The sequence below is a fragment of the Equus caballus genome, chromosome 7 (genome assembly GCF_041296265.1).
Source record: "Equus caballus isolate H_3958 breed thoroughbred chromosome 7, TB-T2T, whole genome shotgun sequence".
Lineage (NCBI taxonomy): Eukaryota > Metazoa > Chordata > Mammalia > Perissodactyla > Equidae > Equus > Equus caballus.
In genome coordinates, this window is record NC_091690.1 from 47,399,341 (window position 1) to 47,418,729 (window position 19,389).

A 19,389-nucleotide genomic window follows, 5' to 3' on the forward strand; every position below is an offset into this window, starting at 1 on the left:
AAACCTCACAATGAGCCAAACATCCAAGTTCTTTTAAAAAGGCCAGGATCCTCTCTTGCCCTGCACACCCGGCCCCAATCAGGCCCTACTGCTCCCAAACCTCTCACCACGTTCCCACCCGCCTTGGCCCTCCTCCACTCCAGCCCCGGGACAGCCTCCCACTGGCCGGCACCCTGCCCACGCACGCTGCTACTGGAGGTTACTTTCTGGAACATACCTCCACAGCATCTCCTGCTTAAAACCCTTCAGTGGGTTTTGAGTCTAACCACCTTCCTCTGGCCTCCAAAGCCCCCTGTGGGCCCTGTCGGCCTGCCCAGCCCCAGCTGGGAGAGAGGCCACTCTCTCTACCTGGTGTGTCCACCCCACACCCGTACCAGCCCCTGTATGGCTGGGTTCAAATGTCACGTCCCCGAGAGAGGGCTCCTCAGATTCCCATGGAAGCACCTTCCAGGCAGAGCTGGGCCTCGCTCCAGCCGATGTCCCCAGGGCCGAGTGCGAGCAGGAGCTCAGAGTGAGGAGCACGGCAGGCCCAGGCTGCTCTGGGCCGGCGCCTCAACCAGGGCCAACCTTCTGAAGCACCCAGGCTGCGGGGAACAGCACCTGAGATGCCTGAGGGCAGAGGGCAGGCCGGTGCCGGGCTTACCTGGTGGAAGGAGGGGAGGTGATGGACCGCCGCCCCAGGGTCACCTGGTTTATGTTGTAGTAGCTGGGGCTCTCCAGGTCCGCCAGCGAGAAGTTGGGCCCTGATGCTGTTGCAACAGGAGCTGAGGAGAAGCGACAGGGTGATGAGGTTGGGGAGGTGCGGAAGAAGGCCGGCGGGCCCTTCTGTGGCCTGTGAGCAGCCCCCAGGAGCCCCGAGGCAAGCTCCCTGTGAAGGCTACTGAGGGAACCTCCTGCCTTGCTTGTGATTGTCACCCTCCAGAGCAGTGGAGCGGAGAGATGGGGTTCTCTGGACCCCACCAAGCCAGTGCCCATGGGCAGCGAGCGTCCCAGGAAATGCTGTCTGCCCCCCGCCAAGACCTCATCAGCAGGGGGCACATGGGGTCCCAGGCACCCCCCCAAGCTGTGCTGGGCTCTGCCCCAGCCCAGAGAAAGGCCTCACTTACTCTGTGATACTCTCACCAGCTCCGTCACGTTCCAGACCCCAGAAGTCACAAAACAGTCCTGGAAACTTAAGTGCCCTGCAGAGGGAAAGGACAAGGGAGGGAGTGAGGCAAGGCCAGGAGCTCTCCCCAGCCCAGCTTGGACTTGTTCCCTCCCAAGCTCCCATCCCAGCCACAGGCTGACCCTGGAGAGGGACCCTTGTCACATGGAAGAGGGGATGTCCCGAAGGTGAGGCCCTCCCCTCAGGACAGCAGCTGACGGTGAGTGGAGGGATAGCTGAGTGAGGGAGAAGAACCCAGGGAGGCCAGGTGGGCCAGGGCATGGAAGGGCAGAGGAGGACGTGGGGCAGGGCAGCCCCGGAGGCTGGGCACAGGCCAGTGGGCGGGGGCACTGACCGTTGGGCAGTGGTTTGATGTCCGCATCTCCTTGCTGGTTTGAACTATCTGATTGTCCGGATTCTGCAGAAGACACAAAGAAGGGAATGGGTCAAGACCAAAGTACCCCACCAACGCCAGCCAAGCAGCTGCCCCCCAGCCCTGCAAACACTTTCACCGCCATCCCCCAGAGCCCAGGGAGACAGCCAGGGGGAAGGAAGTACTGGTGACGCTGGGGTTGGATCCTGCTCTGTGGCAGGGCGTCCTAGGCACTGTGGGGTGCTGGGCAGCATCCTTGGCTCCACCCACTAGGTGCCAGTAGCACCCCACTTGTGGCAACCAAGACTGTCTACAAACACTGCTCAATGTGCCCTGGGAGCAAAGTCACCTGCGGGTGAACAACACTGGCTGAGAGTCGGGCAAGGAGGGAGAGAAGCCAGCGACCATCTCTGCATGGCTGGGACGGACCCAAGGGTCCCCATCCACCAACCGGCTCGAGCTCCCCGAGGAGCAGCCCCTTCCTCCTCTCCCTTCATTAATTAGAGCCGGTCCTGTCTGCGGTGCCGCCCCCACCTCACCTTTATGCTCACAGGCAGTGCCTGGCAACACGGAGGGGGGAGCTTTGCCCTGACGCCGTCGCCCGCTCTGTGCCAGCCTGTCTGGGCTGTCTAATGCCCCAGTGCCACAGCTGCTCAGAGGGAGCCCCAAGACAAGGGCCCATTGTGTGGTGGGAGCTCACAGAGGGCTGGGGGCAGGGTGGAGTGTGTGTGTGAATATTTTGCTGAGCTTGGGAAAGCCCCCCGCCCCGCCCCCCAGGCCCTCCAAGCTTTGTGTGCCAGGGGCACAACGGGGACCTCCAGAATGCCTGCTCGGGCACGACAGCTGGCGAGAGGGTGGCAGAGGGGGCCGGGGCAGGGTGTGGGGCAGGGGGAAGGAGGCATTTAGGAAAGAATCAGCTGCTCGTAGGGGAACAACATGGGGGTGGCATCAGAAACTCGTGCCACAGTAGTGGCCAGGGCTTGGCCCCACTCTTTGGAGCAACCCTAGCTCCCGGAGCTCGACCCCCACCTGAGGTCAGCCTGCAGCCTGGGAGTCTGCCCCGTACTGGCCTCACAGTCAAGCTGCTCACAGTGGGGAGTAACCAGAAAGGAAGTTCCTAAAGGACTCCGAAGGCCCAAGAGATTGCAGCGGGGTGCCCTGTGGCCGCTCGGGAGGAACGGAGGGCAGAACAGAAGCCCCCACCACGGCTCCGATCGAGTGCCTGGCTGCCTGCCCAATGTGGCCAGTGGGAAAGGACAGGCTGCCCCCAGGATAGCATCAGGCCTCACTTCCGCCATCCTTTACCTTGTTCGATTTTTTTTAAGTGCAAACAGTAATAATAAATCTTCTCCAATTTAAGAAGACAGAGGTTTACAGGGAGCCCTTGGGTTTGCAGTGCGTCCTTCCACACCTCCCTTTGCGCTCCTGCCTCGCCGGTCTAGGGGTGGTTAACCCCACCACGGCCCCCTCTTTGCTAGTGGCACTCTGCTCTGGAGAGAACCCACAGGACCTTATTCCATGCTCCCGGGAGAGTGATCTCTGTCCCACGGTGTCTCACGTGTGTGTGTGTATTTTCCTGCTGCTCCTCAGGGACACCCTTTCCCTCTTCGTAAGGCAGGAAGGGCAGAGCCGCAGGACCAGCGTATGGAGGCCATCAAGGAGCACACACTCCAAGCTCTGCTGCTCAGAGGACCCACCCATCCTGGGACCAACTCAGTCCACACTGAGCCCTCCAGGCCTGCGCCAGGGGAGTGAGGGGAGATGGAGAAGGCCCTGGAACCCACCCGATGGGAGTGGTCCTGGCCCTCTGAAAGGGGCCAGGTGGAGCAGGAAAGCCACGCGCATGCGCGCACTCAGCCCAGGGACAGAAAGAGAGAGAACCCGACAAAGAGATGGAGGTTGGCCAGCGACTGAGGCAGAGACAAATGGGGCTCCAGGAGAGCACGACAGACAGGAAATCCTTCTAAACCAGGACACTGCCCCGAAACATTACTGCTGTTATCACCATTAGCTCCACGTAAGGGAGCAAGCGGGAGCGAGGATCCGGTGCCGACAGACCCGCTGCCACGCGCCTCTGGGCTGCTTCGGGCGCTGCTGGCAGCCATTTTAGCCCTTGGCAGCCATCTTACGGCTGGCGGCCCCACAATGCCACCACCACGGCCCCCAGCACGCTCAGCTCAGTTCCAGGACAAAAGGCAGAGAGACTAGAAATCTGGCCCGGGGCTCGGAGGCAGAAGAGGCAGCCTGCGGCAGGGGCAGCTGCAGCCAGGGCCCACCGTCCTGATCAGGCAGCACCCCTGCATCCCCCTGGCCAGCACCAAGTGGAAGGGGCTGGGAGAGCCGAGGTGGGGTGCACCATGCTTCGCTAAAGGAGGCCAAGGCCCCCATGGGCCGTCCCCAGGTGCAAGGGCTCACCTAGTTCGGCGAGAGCGGACCCCCCCCCCCCACCAAGGCAACGGGGTCCTCAGGACAGTAAGGGACATGATGGGGACAGGCGCTTGTCCTCCCAGCCAGCTCAGGGCACACTGTGGACAAATGGGGGAAGGAGGCTGCTGGGCCCATGGTGGACAGGCTTCCCTCCAGAGGCGGCGCAGCCAGGCCACCTCTCTTACATGGTGGGCTCTCTGGGAAGCTGTGCCCTGAGGTCAGGCCCTCTTCTGGCCAGCCCCAGAGGTCAGGAGCTGCACCCAAGGCTGGCATGCCAGGGAGCACACAGCACCCTGCACCTCGACCCCCTCCTCTCTCTGGCTCCCTGGGGAAGAGGACAACCCTAGGCCTCAGGACAGGCAGGACGAAGGCCCCTTTCTGACACCCTCCCCAGGCCCCGCCTCATGGCTGCTTGGCTTTTATCTGGCAGAACGGGCTTATCGGAACCCCCAGCTGAGCAAACACACAAATCCACGGTTAGTGAGAGAGAACCCTCTGCCTGAACTCTTTATCTCCTGTTCGCAGGCCCCACGCTGCCCCTGCCAACAGCACAGGCGGAGACCTGACTGCGGCACGGGGGGCTCCTCTTTCCGAAGCCCCCCTTCTCCCCTCGCCCCTGCCCAGCACCGGTGGCTCTCCCCTGGCAGTCCCTGCAGGGCGGGCGTGCATGAGTGAGCTCCTGCCACACAGGAGCCCCTCTCCAGGGTCTGCTTTCTCACTGGGGACAATGGGACAGCTGGTGGCCTGTGGGCCAGTGGAGGGGTATGGTGTCGGCTGGCACAAGGCGAGCAGGTGCCCAGCTCCATCTTTTATCCTATCTTGCCTGGCCTGTGCCCCCGAGGCTGTCACTCTGATTCCCCAGCCTTCTGGGGTCACGTCCCCTGGCAGCCTTTCCGGCCTTGGCCTTCTCTCTAGCCTGGTTGCCAGAGCAGTGGGGACCCTAAAGTGCATACCTCCAGTTCAAGGCCACCTTGACTGGGGCTGGCAAAGGAACCCAGACCCCCTACCTGCACTTCTCTTCAGTGACTACAGCTGCCTTCACTTCCTGGAGAGACTGGAGATGGGACAGAGTGGCCAGGGGCACCACTACCTCTCCAAGGCCCGAGGCAGCTCCGTTTTCCTCGGTCTTGCTGCTGGGGATCAGAGAACCTTCCATGCTCTCAGCTTCCTCCCCCGCCCACCGCCCATCAAATGCAGCCTCCCCAAGACTGAGTGCAGCCACTGCCCAGCGACGGACGCCCTGGGCGGGCAGGCATTGGGGCCCTGCCCCTGGGTCAGGTTTGGGGATGGGGAGGATTCTGGAGCCCACAGCTTGTTCTGGACGCTGCTGGGCAGGCTGGCTCATAGGCACCCAGGAGCATGCTGTGCTGACCGGCCACCTCTCAGAACCTGGGCCACTCACGCGAATCACACCTCTGAGGCAGAGGCCTTGCCTGCCAGGGGCCTCAGGGCTCTGGCCACTGCGGAGGCTTCTGGAAGGGAGGCTTAGGCAGGAGCAGGTGACAAACCTGGGTTCTGTCGTGGCGTGGGCCTGAGTGGGCTCTGCAGAGCGAGGCTCTGAAATGGGATTTGGCTTCTGGGTCCGGGGCTGCCCCCGACTCACCCACACATGTCCTCAGTCACCCTGCTGCGTCAACGGCCTGTGGACCAGAGGCTCGTGCAGCACCCAGCCCTGGGTGAGGCTCAGCGGCCAACCGCTGCATGGGCCCCTCTCCTCCACAGGTCCCTCCCTCTCCTGGGACAGCCACAAAGCCCCCCTAATACCGCCTTTCTCCACCCCCTCCCCCTTCTCAGCCCTTGAGGCCCCCTGCTTCCTTTATTCAGCTCTTTGCCTTTCCCTCTGGAATCCCATTTCTGGTCTCATTTTGCTCTGTCTTGGCTCCGTGCCCCCTCTCTGTCCTTCCTTCTCCTTCACTTTCCCTCTCTCCGGCCCCCTTTCCTCTCTGGATCCTGTCTGCATGTGTGTGCATGTGTGCACGCACACGTGTGCATGTTTCCAAGAGGACTCTGCCTCTTCATCGGAGCCTCCCGGAGCCGCCCAGCGTGCACGTGAACCCTGAGTGACGGCATGTTTTATATATAGCCACACATATATTTCCAGTCACAGACAGGGAGGTATTTATGGCTCCCGCTAGGTGAGGGAGGAATTCCTGCTCGCTGCAGCCAACGCTCGGCCTCGGCTGGCACCTGAAGCAAGCTCTCTGTGAAAGGGGCCACATGTAACTTGCTGGCCGGCTGCCCGCACGCACATCACCCATCAAGCAAGTTCTTGGGGGCTGAGGGGGCATGTAGACTCGGCCTGACCACACCCACACTTGCATACCCGGGTACATGTGTACACTCAGGCGAGCACACTCAGACATGTGCACACGCTTGGAGAGGCTCCCAGCCCCTTCCTGCTGTCCCACAAAGGTGGAGTGAGAGGGTGCGTGAAGAACTGTGGTCCCACTGTGCATAGCATGTTTGGTGCTAAGCACCAGGCGGGCCAGAGAGGACCATCCAGCCCCCCAGGATGGCTGGCCTTGGGGGCTGGGGCAGCAGCCCTTGGGGCGCGCTTGCCTCCCCGGGTTCTCCCAAGGCTGGAGGTTCGAGAAGCAAGCGGGGAGGGAGCGTGCTCTCTTCGGGGTGCCATCCCTTCAGGAGCCGATCCCAGCCTCCCCTGCGTGGTACCCCCTTCCCTCCCTCTCTCCCAGCTCCTCTGTGATTCCTGAGTGTCCAGGGCACGGGAAACCCAATCTCAAGGGGAGCCAGAGGCCCGGCCTGCAGCAATCAGAGCCGGAGAATGTAACTATTGTGCCTCTTGAAACCTAAGTCCGAGAATCTGAGACACCCTGAGGAGGGGAGCAGCGGACAGATGGGGGGCTAGGGAAACGGGGCACAGAGGGATTCTCCCGGTCTCGGCAAACAGAAGACTCAAGGAGGAGGAAGTCCTCAGACCCGGGGCAGCCATAGGGCAGAGAGGGGTGGGGCTCAGCCCCGGCCAGGCCCAGGGGTTTCTAGGATCTTCCCTTCCTTCTCTCCACTCCCCACTCCACTCCCACAAGCCAGTGTGCACACGCACAGGCCCCAGAGCCATCCTGAGGTTTCTCCCTCCACTGCCATCTCTAGATCCCCACATGTTTGGAGACAGGAGCCTGACCAGGAAGCACAGCCCTGAGCTGTGGGTGGGGGTGCAGGCAAGGGCAGGGTGGGGAGACATGTCACCCCCCATCACCCTCACCTCTCCTTTCCTCCCTCCCCCTCCATTCATGGATCCAAAGGGGCTCCAGCCTTTGACTGGAGTTGCCTGCACAGGGGCAGAGGGGATGAGTGACAGGGAAGAGGAGCAGGCTCAGGCACCCTCAGCGCACACGTAGTCTAGACCTGCTCTGGCTGCCCCTGGGGCCTGGGCTCAAGGAAGGCCATCAAGGGGGGGAAGGGCGGGGACAGCAGATCAGGCCACAGGAACCCAGCAGGCCAGGGCCAGCATCTGGATGGGACATTCCACTCTTGGTCCCTGACCATGGCAGGGCTACCTTCTCCACCTCAACCCACCCCACCTCCATGGGTACTGTCTGTGATCCCCCGAGCGAGGCCAGGTCTGGCTCCTGCCGGGCTCACCGCCAGGCAGTGAGGCTGTGGGAAGGGAGAAGGCAAGTCCCTGGGCTCATCTGCTGCCCAGGAGAGCAGCAGAGTGGGCTCCAATGGCTGGGCTCTGGAAAGCAGCCCTGAGGCCTCCAGGGTGCCCCCACAGTGTGAGCTGCTCAGTGCTCTCTGCCCCACATTTGCCAGGAGCAGCTTTCTTAGTACTGCCCCCAGCCCAGGGAGAACTAGAGATGGGGCCTGGGCACCAAAGTCCTGGGAAAATGGGTACCCACTTGCTCATTCCCATGGGATGACAGACAGTGCCCATCAAAGAAGAGAGGAGGAGGGGCAGATCCTGGGGCAGAGCAGAGCACGCAGCAGGTGGATGGAGGGAAAGAGCCCAGCCTATCAGCTACCTCTCCAAGCCCAGCCCAGTAGTCAATGCATGAGACTCCCACCCACAGCAGCTCTGGGAGATGCTGGTGGGCCTGCAGGCTCCTCCTGGGTCTGCCCTTTGTGGGGACCCAGACCCAACCCCAAGCACCTCAGACCTCAGCTCTCCATGACTGTCTATGGAGTCAGTGAGCAGACCCAGGGCCTGGCAGTAACACCATCCGGGATGTTCCAGAGGTAAGGCCCATCAGAGCAGAATTCCCATCAGAGAGGGACTGAAGGCGCAGCAGGGGCTACTGAAGGAGGCAAAGGGAGGGACCTGCAGGGACACAGAGGGAGGCAGGAGCCTTCTGCTCTAGGCCTGCCCAGGGAGGCGTCCTTGGTCTGGACAGCACGCCCACTCAAGGCAGGTACAATGATGCACTACCCCTGAGGACACCCCGCCCTGGGTGGGGGGGGGGGCCTCCCTTCAGCACCAAGGGGCAAAGGGGGCACACCAAGGGCAAGGGGAGATAGAGGTGGGCAGCCAGGAACAGCAGACGGGGCTCCGCCTGAGGTCATGCCCATGCTCCAGAATCTCAGCCAAGTTCTGGAATGCTTCCTGGGCTGTCAGAGGCAGACCCTGCCCTCCCCCTCAGGAGAGGACTACAGGAGGAAACAGGTTAAGGTGTTTATTAGCCCAGGGCCCGGCTCACAGTCCTGCCTTCCGCCGGGATCGCCAGTTCCCTTCACCTCCACTGGCTGAAATCCTACTCCTCCTTCCGGGCTCAGCTCAAATGCCACCTTGGCGGGGACCCTGTGGCTAACCCTCAGCTCCCCTCCCACAGGAGCTTATACTCTTTGTGACACATTAAGTATACCCTATATTGCGGTTTTTTGGTGTCTGACCCCAAAGACCATGGCCAGTGAGCCAAGGGGCTCCCTTGGGGCCTGGCCCGTTACCATCTGCAAAGAGGGGTAGAGAAGTTCCTCTGGAAATAAAGCCACAGCCCAGCCGCCTTCCACAGATGCATCCCTCCACTGTCCGAGGACGCAGTACATGGTCTCCGGAGGCCACCACACTGGAAACAGTGGGGAGGCAGGGAAAGGGAAGGCCAGGAGATGGGCAAGGCCAAGAGGGAAGGGGGAGAAAATGCCTGTGCTCCTGGATTCGGAGGGTGCCGGGCCCAAGGCCCTGCCCATCCTAGTCCAGCCCTGGAGATACAAGAGCTGAGGACACCAGGAGCATAGGCGTTGCCCCATGGGCGGCTGGACGCCTCTCCTGGCAGCATCGGCTGGTGCCACGACTCAGCCAGCAGCTGGAGCCAGCATTTCCAAGAGAGCCTGGGGCTAGGAGTCATGTGATGGTGGGGTCCAGAAAAGTTGCCCCCAGACCCTGAAGCTTCTGTTCCCCCCCAACCTGGTAGAAACTGACAGTAGAGAATGCCCCCCGCACCCCGCACGCCAAGAAAAGACGCAGGCCCTGAGGAGGGGGTACCCACATTCAGGTTAGGGGCCTGCGGAGCTGCGCCCCCACCCCCACCCGCTATTTTCAGCGCTGCCCTTTCTGGCCCTTTGAGCTGCCCAGGCCAGGCCTGGCCAGACAACCGCCCCCACCCCCAGCTGCTTTTAGGACTATTAATAGCGTCCCCACCTCCCAGCGCCAGGCTATCACCCTCCTCCCACCCCCAAATACACTTGCCCTTGGTCTAATTATTTGTAAAGGGACAGAGTCCTCCGGGCACCAATGCCAACCCGGCCGAGAAGGCGGAGGCAGAGGCTTTGCAGGCCGCTTGAGGGACATGCGGGAGTTTGGGGGAAGGAGGGAAGGAGGCAGTGAACCCCAGAGCAAGAGAATGTCAAAAAGACAAGGTTAAAACCAAAAGAGAAAGAGAGGGAGGGGCCAAGATAGCAAGTCAGGCCAAAGCAAAGTGGTTCAAAGAAAGAAGCCTGCGATAGAAAGCAGCAGAGCGGGAGAAGGGTCCAAGAGAGGCAGGGAAAGGGGGAGAGAGAAAGCAGAGGAGGAAATGACTCCTTTGGAAAAAAAAAAAAAAAAATGCCAGAAGTGGGGAGAAAACTTTCCTGAAAATACTCAGGAGCGGCTTCGTGAGCACAACCGCCTGGGCTGCATCCAGCTGCCAGCATCCGTCCGGAAGGTGGTTAGCAGGTGAGGGGCTGGGGAGACCCCAGGCCCCTCCACGCCCAGCCTTGCAATGTTGCAATGTTCTAGGGAAGGGAGGGGAGGCAGAGGACGGGGAGGAGGTGCAGAGAAGGAACAAGTGACCAGGAGAAGAGAGTGGCGAGGTGAGTCCCCACAGAGAGGAAACTCAGCCCTGGGCAGGGGAAGGCCCCCACGGTCGGGGTCTCCTCACCTGCGGAAAGCGGGCCAGCGGACAGCAGGGGTGCAGGAGCATGAGGGCCCCCCAGCCTCCTCGTGCTCTATCTTTCTGGCCGTGAGTGCAGTCCTGCCCCACCTGCCTCCTGCTGCCCCCTTTCCTTGGGAGAATCTGTCCAGGAACCCCGGGAGCCTGGGGGAAAGGGGAGCAGGCCGAGGCCACCTGACTCTCAACCTCAGGTGCCTGACTTCCTAGCCTCCTAAGGGACAGCACCTGGCACCCAGGCTGGTGGGCCTAAAGGAGCCTCGTCTGCTGGGGACTTGCCTTGTGGGGGGACACGAACTCCAGCTCATGGAAGAACAAATAGAAACACACGCCATCCTCCAATGTCTGAGTGGAGAATTTCTGCTGGAGGCTGGAAGCTGAGCAGCGCTTCCTCCAAATCCGGTCCGCGCTGGGACCCTCAGGCTGGGCCAGGGCAGGGAGGGAGAGACTCTGGCTCCAGACAGCTCAAGAGCCCCAAGGACCTGGCCACCAGGCCTCTCAGGCCAGAGGTTCTTGGCCAGGAGCGCCCCTCCAGACCTTGAGCCCCTTGAGGTCAGGTCCTGTCTGTGTTTTGTTCACTACTGCATCCTGGAGGTGCGGTTGGAGTGGACAATACTCTGAAGAGACACTTCTAGGTCCTTCACCCTTCAACCGTGGCTACACTGAGCACTCGGGGACAGAGGCGGCCGCTAGCTGGCACCTTCCCCTTGCCGAGGAGAGAACATCTCTCCTGGAGGCCCAGCCCTTGACACTCACACTCAGGGAACTGACATGGAAACGCAGCACCGCTAATCCTCCTGCAAAGCACAGCTGGGCCCACATCCCAGGGCGGGACTGACCAGCGGAAGGAGCCGGAGCCTCCCTGGAAAAGGCAGGGCAGGGCAGGGGAGCCCTCTCGCAGGCGTGCTTCTCTCCCCACCCTGGAGGACTTAAGGCAGCCCATGTCCAGAGCAGTGCAGAGGAATTTGGGCCTTTGACTCCAAATCTCCAACTCAGAGCCCTCCGGCCCACACTGGGCTGAAGGGGTAGGCAGGAAGGCGGCCTCCTGAGGGGCTGAGACAGCTCTGGGTGCCGGAAGGGGCCCTGGGCCTGGAATCAGAGCCTGGGGTCCAAATCCTAGACCTGCTGCTATGAGATGCACAGCATGTCTCCCAGGCCTCCTCTCCTCCCTGTGCAGCACAAGCCAGGCTTGCCTCGGATGGCGTGGTGAGACACCAGCGGGAATTCTTACAGAGGAGGAGATGAGCTGGTTTATACACCACAAAGCACCCAGCATACATAAGGAAGGCACAGACAGTGCAAGGGAGCAGAGGAGGAGCGGAGGGGCATCTTCCAGAAGCCTGGACCAGGACAGAGTATAGGGGCTGGCACCTGGTAGGAGGCAGCTCCCCAGACGCACGGCTAGGACAGTCCAGGCTGCTGAGGGGACAAAACGACACAGATCGCCCAGGCTGGCAGGCGCCACGGAACCCACTCACGACACCGTGAAGACCGAAAGGGGCTCCCGGGCGGCGGCGCCGCACTCCCGCCCTCCGCGGCTAGGTGGCGCAGCGAGTTAAGGCTGGCGGCGGCGGCAGACCTGCGCCGCCGGGGCTCCTGGGCCCCGGGTGCCCTCTGCACACCCGCGAGGCCGAGCACGAGGAGGAGGACCCGGCTGGGCCCAGGCCACTCGGAGGCTGGGTTGTGCTGCCCGAGGCAGCGTTTGTCGGTGCTGCCGCTGCCAAGCACATCCCGTGACGTGACGTGAGGGTCGAGCTTCCCATCCTCATTGATTAGGAACAGCTTGCGGCGCGGGGGCCGGATGGAAGGGGGCCGGGGAACCGGCGAGCAAGGGGGGGCTGCCAGGAGCATGGCTGGCGGGGTAACCCAATGAGCCTGGGCCCACCCTGCGCGGCCCCACCACGGCTCTGAGTCCCTGCCTGCTCGCCCGGAGCGGGGCTGCCCTGGATGGGGGCGAGTCTGTGGCCGCCTGACTCCAGGAGTGTTCCTGACCAGCCCAAGATGCCCCCACCTTTTGGAAGCACAGACCTGCTTCTGCGCTTGATAAACGCTTGAGAAGGGATATTTCCCTATTTTTTCACCTCTCTCAAAAAGTGAAAAATGGAGACTAGAAAGTCAGAGATCAGGACCCAAAGAGAGAGAGAAGCGGAGAAAAGTCAGGAAGGAAAAAAACCCCACCAGCGCTCCTCGCCGTGGTGGCAGCAGTGGGGCAGGCGCACCCTCCCGGGCAGGCGGGAAAAAGGCCCCTTTGTTCAGTGCGGAGGTTAGCCGAGGTGAGGCCCCCCCCCCCCCCCCCCCCCCCCCCCCGCCATGACCCTGGGCAGTGCAGATCCCTTCTCAGGGCTCCGGACTGGACCTGGCCGCTTCTCCGGCCCCCTGTCCTTCTCCCAATCCTCCTGTCAGCTGGTGGAGGGGAGGACTGCTCCCTGCCCCCTCTGTACCCAAGCACCAAGGGTCACACAAGCGAGGCTGGGCTGGGTTGGATTCCTCCGAAAGGCCCCCTGGCTGCCAGTGCTGCCAGTCATTAGCAGCTTGCTCAGGCTGCTCTGAGGCTGTGGGGTTTGGGGGGCCGATTCTGCATGCAGCAGGCTCCCAACAAAGCCATGGCCAGAGAGGCATGTGCTAGGAAATGGTGCCCCAAGAGGCACAGGCTGGCTGACCACGCCCCTGATGCCCACAGTGAGGCCCCGGGTGTCTCCTACACCCATTCCAGATGCAGGCCCTTTCCAACGACCTCGGGCTCTGGGCTAGGGGTGGTTCATGCAGGGCTGCCTCAAAGCGAGGGCTGGGCTCTGGTGCTGGGGTCCCCCTCAGATGAGAGGTAGGGCCTGAGCTCACTTCTGCTCCCCAAGGAGGGCCAGGGTAGGGTCGTAAAGGGGGGCTGAGAACACGCCCACCCCCAGAGCCTGCCATAGCAGAGACCAAAGAGGGGGTGGGAGGAGAGAGACACTGAAAAGAATCCCCTTTGCTCTGCAGCACACCCCATCCCCCACCCTGCTCAGGTAAGGGAGGAGACCTGAGGGATGGCAGTCCCCCAGCACTGTATGCCCTCCACAGGGACCCCACCCCATCCATTAGGACTCCTGACCACTCCTGCAGGGGTGCAGGCCCCAGAGCCCTCACACCTTTCACGCAGAGCTTGGTAGCTTTACATTTGGCCAAGAAGTGCGTCCCTGCTTCCAACCACCTTCCAACCCTGGGCACCCTCCGGCTCCCACCCCATGCATGAGCAGCAGAAAACCTGGAATACGGGCTTGGCCTGGACAACTCTACTCCAGACAGCCCCTTGTCCTCCTGCTGAGGAGCACCTGCTCCTCAGGAGGCCCAGCCTCTTGCCAGCAGTAGCAGAAAGTGAGGCGGTAAGGGAAGGGAGGAGGAGGCCCCTGGCCTGGGAAGTGGGGGAAGGGGAGAGGGGAGAGGAGCAGCAGCAGCTGGAACCGCAGGGAGCCTGAAGCGTCCTGTCCTGCAGCTCAGATACACAGTGTCCTGCCAAACCCCAGGCCTTTAATTCAATTAGGCGCGGGACAGACTTCCTAGATTTTTGTGTGTGTGTGAGTGCATGTGAAAACCCTGATGTGTGTGAATTTGGAAGGTGTGAGCGTGTGTGCATGCATGCATGCACATGTGTGGATGTGATGTGTGAATCCTGATGGTGGAGGAGGAAGACGAGAGGATGCAAATGTTGCAGGCGAGGACAGAGGTGGGACAGGATGGCTCGGGGGGAGAGCGGGTACCTAAATCTCCTTAGAGGGCAAAACTCCAGGCCAGGGTCTCAACCCCTGCCCCATGGACCATTCTCCGTGGTGGGGCCATCCTGTGCACTGTAGGATACAAGCATCTCCGGCTTCCACCCACTAGATGCCAGTAGCATCACACCCCCTCAGTTGTGACAACCAAAAATGTGTCTGCCGTTGCCAAACGTCCCCTGAGGGCAGAATCAGCCCTAGTGGGACCCACTGCTCTGAGGCATCAGATGAAAACCGCAGCTCATGTATTCACTCCCAGCGCCTCGCCTCCCCCCTCCCACTCTGGGCTTTAATCCCAGTGTGCCTGGCTTCCCGTGTCTCGGTTCTGGCTCTTTTTTCTCAGATACTCTCCCCACCTTACCCATCTGGCCAGAGGAGGCAGTGAGCAGTTTTACAAAGCAGCACAGTGCTGGTAAGAGTCGGTCCCCTTGGTTGGGGAAGTGAAAGCTCAGACACTTTTAAAGTCTTGAGCCTGAGGTCATGCCCTGGGCCAGACAGGAGTCTGAGCTCTACATTGCCGGGGGTGGAGCCCACAGGAAAGGCGGGGACTTGCCTGGGGACAGACCCTCAGGAAGGTGCCCTGCTCAGCCCTGGAGGCCAGCAGAAGCCCCTGTACAACCCTCTGGCCATTCGACGCCCCCCTCTCTTGCTTGGGTGTCCCCAGCTCAGCCCAACACAGGCCATCCCCCATCCCCTGATCCTGGGGTCACCTGTAACTGTCCTGGCAGGGCAGGGGGACCCAGTTCCAGCAGCCTTCTTCCCTCAGGCTCAGGGAGCTTGCCTTTCTCCCTGGCCCTCCGGAGTCCTGAACAGCCCCCTTCTGGGAGCACAGCCAAAAAGATGGGAGAAGGATGTTTATAAGCTGTTAAAAGGGAAAAGGAAAAAAGTGGGAGGTGGGGCAGAGAGGCCCAGGCCTCCAGGTTAGCGTGGACTGGGGCCGCCGCGTTGGGGAGGGAGGGAGGCTGCCTTCCCCGGGGAGCCCAACATCTAGCTAACTGGGTGAGGTGGCGCCCCCTGCCCTGCGCCGCTGGACCACAACCAAACCTAACAGTGTGGAAATTCAGGGGCCTCTTGCCCCACAGTGGCCTGCCAAATGACAGTTTCCTGACACTCATCCTGACCCACAGGACTCTGAGACACTACTGGTTTTGCCTTGTCCCCCCTGCTCAGCCGGAGGAGGGCAGAACCTGGGAAGGGCACAGGGCACTGGGGAGCCGAGGCTGGGGGTGTGGCAACAGGAGCGGGCTCGGCGGGAGCGAAAGCCGAGTCCCCAGCTCGTAGGGCTCGGCACACAGCTAATGGGAGGCTGGCAGCGGCAAATTGTTGTTTACTTTTAATTAAGTAAACAATGTCGGCTTTCCGCCTCCTCCCCTGCCATCCCAGCCAGTAATTTGGGGGATGACAATGGGGTTGTTTCCTTCCTCCTGCCTTCTTCCCTCCCTCCAAGCACTCCTGCTTGCTCCCCGCTCTGCACAGCCACAGCAACACGCCAGTGCCTGGGTGAGGCCCCACGTTGGGGGGTGGGGCAAGAAGGTCCAGGCTGACCTGTGCCTCCTGGGCCCAGCGAGCTGCAAGTTCCACCTCTGGGGATGCAGTTCCACTGTCAGTTTCACCCACGGTGGCAAGGACAGCCTTGGCCTGAGAATCTCTAAGCACTGAAGATGGGGCCCATTCTCTCTCCGGCCCCTCCCTCCACAGCCCTCCTACCTAACCACCACATCTAAAATCCAGAAAACGGGTGATCCAGAGTCTCTGAGCGATGCAGCAGCAGAGACCTAAGCCCCAGGGGAGGAAGAGATTTTCCCAGGAGTGGATAAGTCCCCCTCACAGGCAACCGGCAGGTGGAACCTTCTGGTCCACTCAGGCAGGGCAGGGGCAGGCCCGTGACCGGCTGATCCGTAAGGCCAGAGCTCACTGAGCCAACTGGCCTCAGAGTGCTGGGTACCAGGCTTCCTTGGAAGCAGGGCTGGCCTCATGGCCTTGGTTTCTGCTGTTCCTTTCTCGAAAGTCTTAATCTTTGAACAAGGGGCCCTGCATTTTCATTCTGCACTGGGCCCCACAAATTCTGTAGGTTGTTCTGCTCAAAGGTCCAAGTGAGAAACAGGAAGAAGAAAGCAAGCTAAGCGGCCTTTCACCGACTGGGTCCCCTGGCCTGGGTTCCAGGCATTGGGCTCCCCTGAGTGGAGGGGCAGGAAAAGGGGCCGACCCCTGAACCTCACAAGTCTCCATGTACACAGACAATGCACAGACAGGTTTGCACAGGGGATCTACGTGGAAACACAGCACTCCTCACGCCCTCTCTCGGGAAGACTGGCAATGGGTCCCCCTCTCCGAGAACCTCCGCAGGCACTGGGTGCCCCACGAGTGTGGCGGAGTTGAGCGGCAGGGAGAGGAGGGGAATTGCTCCGGCCTCTCCCGCCTCTCCCTCCTCAGGATCAGCCATCGGATCCCGAGCCAAGCCTGGCCCCGGAGCCCGCTCAAGTCCCCTCCTCCCCGAGAGGCAGAAGAGTTTCTCCAAGGTGTTGGGGGCGGGGGCTGAGTCGTGTGCAAGCCCCGCTCCTCCCCCACGCCCTCCCGAAGGGCGGGGACTGCGGCAGCGGGCTTGGCTGGGGCTGGATGCAATTGCAGCCGCAAAGCAGGCTCCTTGGCTGGAAGCAATTTTCTCATTAGGACCCCAGGCCTGCCTGCCCGTTAGTTCGCAGCCCTCACTCCCCTCCTGAGAAACCGCACCCCACAGGCCTCCCCACAGACCACTCACACGCACAGGGAACCACACGTGTACCAGCCGGAGGGGCGATCACGGGGTCACCGCAGGGGAGTGGGTGCTGGCACTACACCCCAGCTGGGGAGGCCCATGGGGAGGTTAGGGCTCCTTATCCAGCACCTAGCGTCCATTTCAGGCTCCGCACCAGACAGCTGGCCCCTCTTCGCCTGTCCCAGGGTGAGAGACTCCCAGGCCCCAGGACAGAAAGGGGAGCCTGAGGTCTGGCCTCCCACAACACACCTGAGAGCCCCGAGCCTCAGCCAGCAGCCTCATCAGCCCAGCTCCTTCTTGCTCAGCTGGCCCCAGGGGCAAGCAGATGGGCTCTCAGGAGACAGGCCCCCTCCCCCAGCCCCAGGCTGCTCCGAGTGGAGGGTGGTCTCGGGCAAGGGAGGGGAGAGGGAGGCCCTGTGAGGGGCGGCTCTGCGCTCCGCAGACACATGTGGTTGGACTTAAAAAGCTATTAGGGAGCGAGCGCTGGCGGGAGTGCGGCCGGCCCTCGCACCAGAGGCGGGGGAGGGCGGATGCCGAGGCGGTGAGCTCAGCACCTCCCGCTCCCTCCCCGGCGGGCCCTGGACTCCCGGAGGACTCAGGGGACCCTCACTCAGCAGGAGAGTGAGGCGAGCCCTTGGGGGAGGGCAGGCAGGCCACCAGGCCTGGGTCGGCTCCATTCCGGGATACGCTGCTGCCTGAGGACTCTAGACCTGTGATGGTGACCTCTGAGGGCAGGGAGCAGGGACAGGGGTGTTGTGCCGGCTCGGCTGGTGCCCAGGAGGGCACAGACAGGTCCGTGGCCTTCCTGCAGCTTTCTTGGGGTGACAGCTGGCCGGAGGTCTCCTAAAGGGTGTGTGTGTTTGGCAGGCCTGGGGAGGGGGGATCATTAGGAGAGCTGGAGAGACAGGGAAGGGAAAAGTGGGCCCCACCCATCACGAGGCCAGAAAGAACCGACGGAAAGTTCCCCAGAGCCGCCAGCTTGTAAAAAGCTCCTTTTCTTTCCAAATTATGAACATTTTTTAACGAGAGGGGGGAAACCCAGCGCAGCAATCTAGAATCTAGGAGTTCATTAGGACCGTGTGTGACCGTGAGTGACTGGAAGTGACGGGGTGTGTATCTGCCGACTTTCCAAAGTTTTCTACTCCAAAAGCCGGCAGTCCCTCCCTGGGGCTACCCGCCCTCACGCTAATCAGGCCCCTCCATTTTCCAGGCTCTAACCCCCTACCCCATGTCTAACCCAAACACAGCACCCCAATGCGGTTACAGACCAAGGCGGGCGCCAGGAGGGACAAGGGGCACAGGGAGTGGGATCAGGCCTGAAACTGGCAGGCCACCTGCTAAGGACTCAGCTCCATCCCTTGGGAGGGGAAGGACCCCCTGGGGTGCTGCCCCAGTGCGCCCAGGAGGAGGCCTTAGGCTCTGGGTCCCCTACAGGCCTGCAGGAAAGTGTCCCACTCAAGGCTCGGGAGACTCTCCGAGCTCCTCAGCCGTCCACTGAGGCCACCCCCAGCCCCGGGGTGCAGTGCAGAAGGGGAGCTGGAGTTGAACGGCGCCTCCCCTGGGTGGCAGGCCAGAGCTGGGTGTTTGGGAAACCGTTAAGCTGCCTGACAGCGCCCTGGGGTGGCTGTTATCTTCCCTGTTGGTACAGATGAGAAACTAAGATCAGCCAGTGGCTCAATGGATGGAAGCTCCTCTTGCCCCCGACGGCTGTGCAGGCCCAGGGGCCAAGCTCCTAGGGCTCTCCTTTGCAGCCCAGGTCACTGACAGGAGGGATGGGGCTGCAGGAGGACCTGGACAGGGCAGCAGAGAGGGGACTGCTCTGAACCCCAGGAGTTTGGCCGGTGGGGGAGGAGCTGAGGGATCTGCGCTCAGGAAACACGCAAAGAATGCGGCTGGCAGCGGGCCAGTGGGCCAGGACCACAAAGAGGCCTTTGTTTTAGGAAGTGTCCAGGGAGTGGATGGACAGAACAGCAGAGGTGGGGGCCGCACCCCTTGGGGGTCCAACTGGGGGGAGGGTGGTGGTGCCTGCACTGTCCCCACATGCTGCCCCCACTCCTTGCCCGAGCAGTGGTGAGTTCTCACATGAGGCCCCAGACTCCAGGGGAGGGCGCCTTTGGGGCTGGGGTCCCCCCTTTCTCAGCTCCTGACCTCCCTCGGCTTGGGGGATGCGCTGTCCCAAATTCCCCCTCCTGAACCCCAGAAGTCACTTCCTTTGCAGCGTGACTCTGCAGTTCCTAGGAGCCCCGCTGACATCCTCCTCTGACTCTGCCTCCCTACACTGACGGGTTTTTGGAGCGAGGATGGCGGGATGGCGAAGGGGTTCTTTCACCTCCAGGTGGGCTGTCGGAGTCACCCTGCCCCATGAGCTGTTCTCCTTCCACCAAGGGGAACGGGGGAAGGCCTTAGAACATGTTCCCTCCCTCTCCCTGCTCTGCAGTTGCAGGGTTTCTCCGGCCCCATCTTGGCATCTGGAAAAGTTTGGGAAACTTAAAAAAATTTTTTTGAAGAGTTTGTCTATTGCTTCCCAGCCTTGCCAGGGAGCCACAGCCAAGAGGAAGAAGCAAAGGAGGGGTCTGGGGGATTGGGACAGAGCAGAGAGTCAGGAGAGAAGCAGAGCATGCATGGAA

General features: G+C 61.7%; 1 protein-coding gene across 17 annotated transcripts in view; it reads right to left on the minus strand.

Annotated features, from left to right (window-relative positions):
• Positions 1-19,389, minus strand: part of NFIX (nuclear factor I X) — a 90,936-nt gene that overhangs the window by 19,233 nt on the left and 52,314 nt on the right. For all 17 annotated transcript variants that reach the window (XM_023645284.2, XM_070273041.1, XM_070273039.1 and 14 more), the window contains exons 3-5: positions 1,500-1,562; positions 1,107-1,181; positions 644-764 (exon numbers count right to left, since the gene is read on the minus strand). In XM_023645284.2, the coding sequence (XP_023501052.1) occupies positions 644-764; positions 1,107-1,181; positions 1,500-1,562 (259 nt within the window). The remainder of the gene's footprint in view (positions 1-643; positions 765-1,106; positions 1,182-1,499; positions 1,563-19,389) is intronic.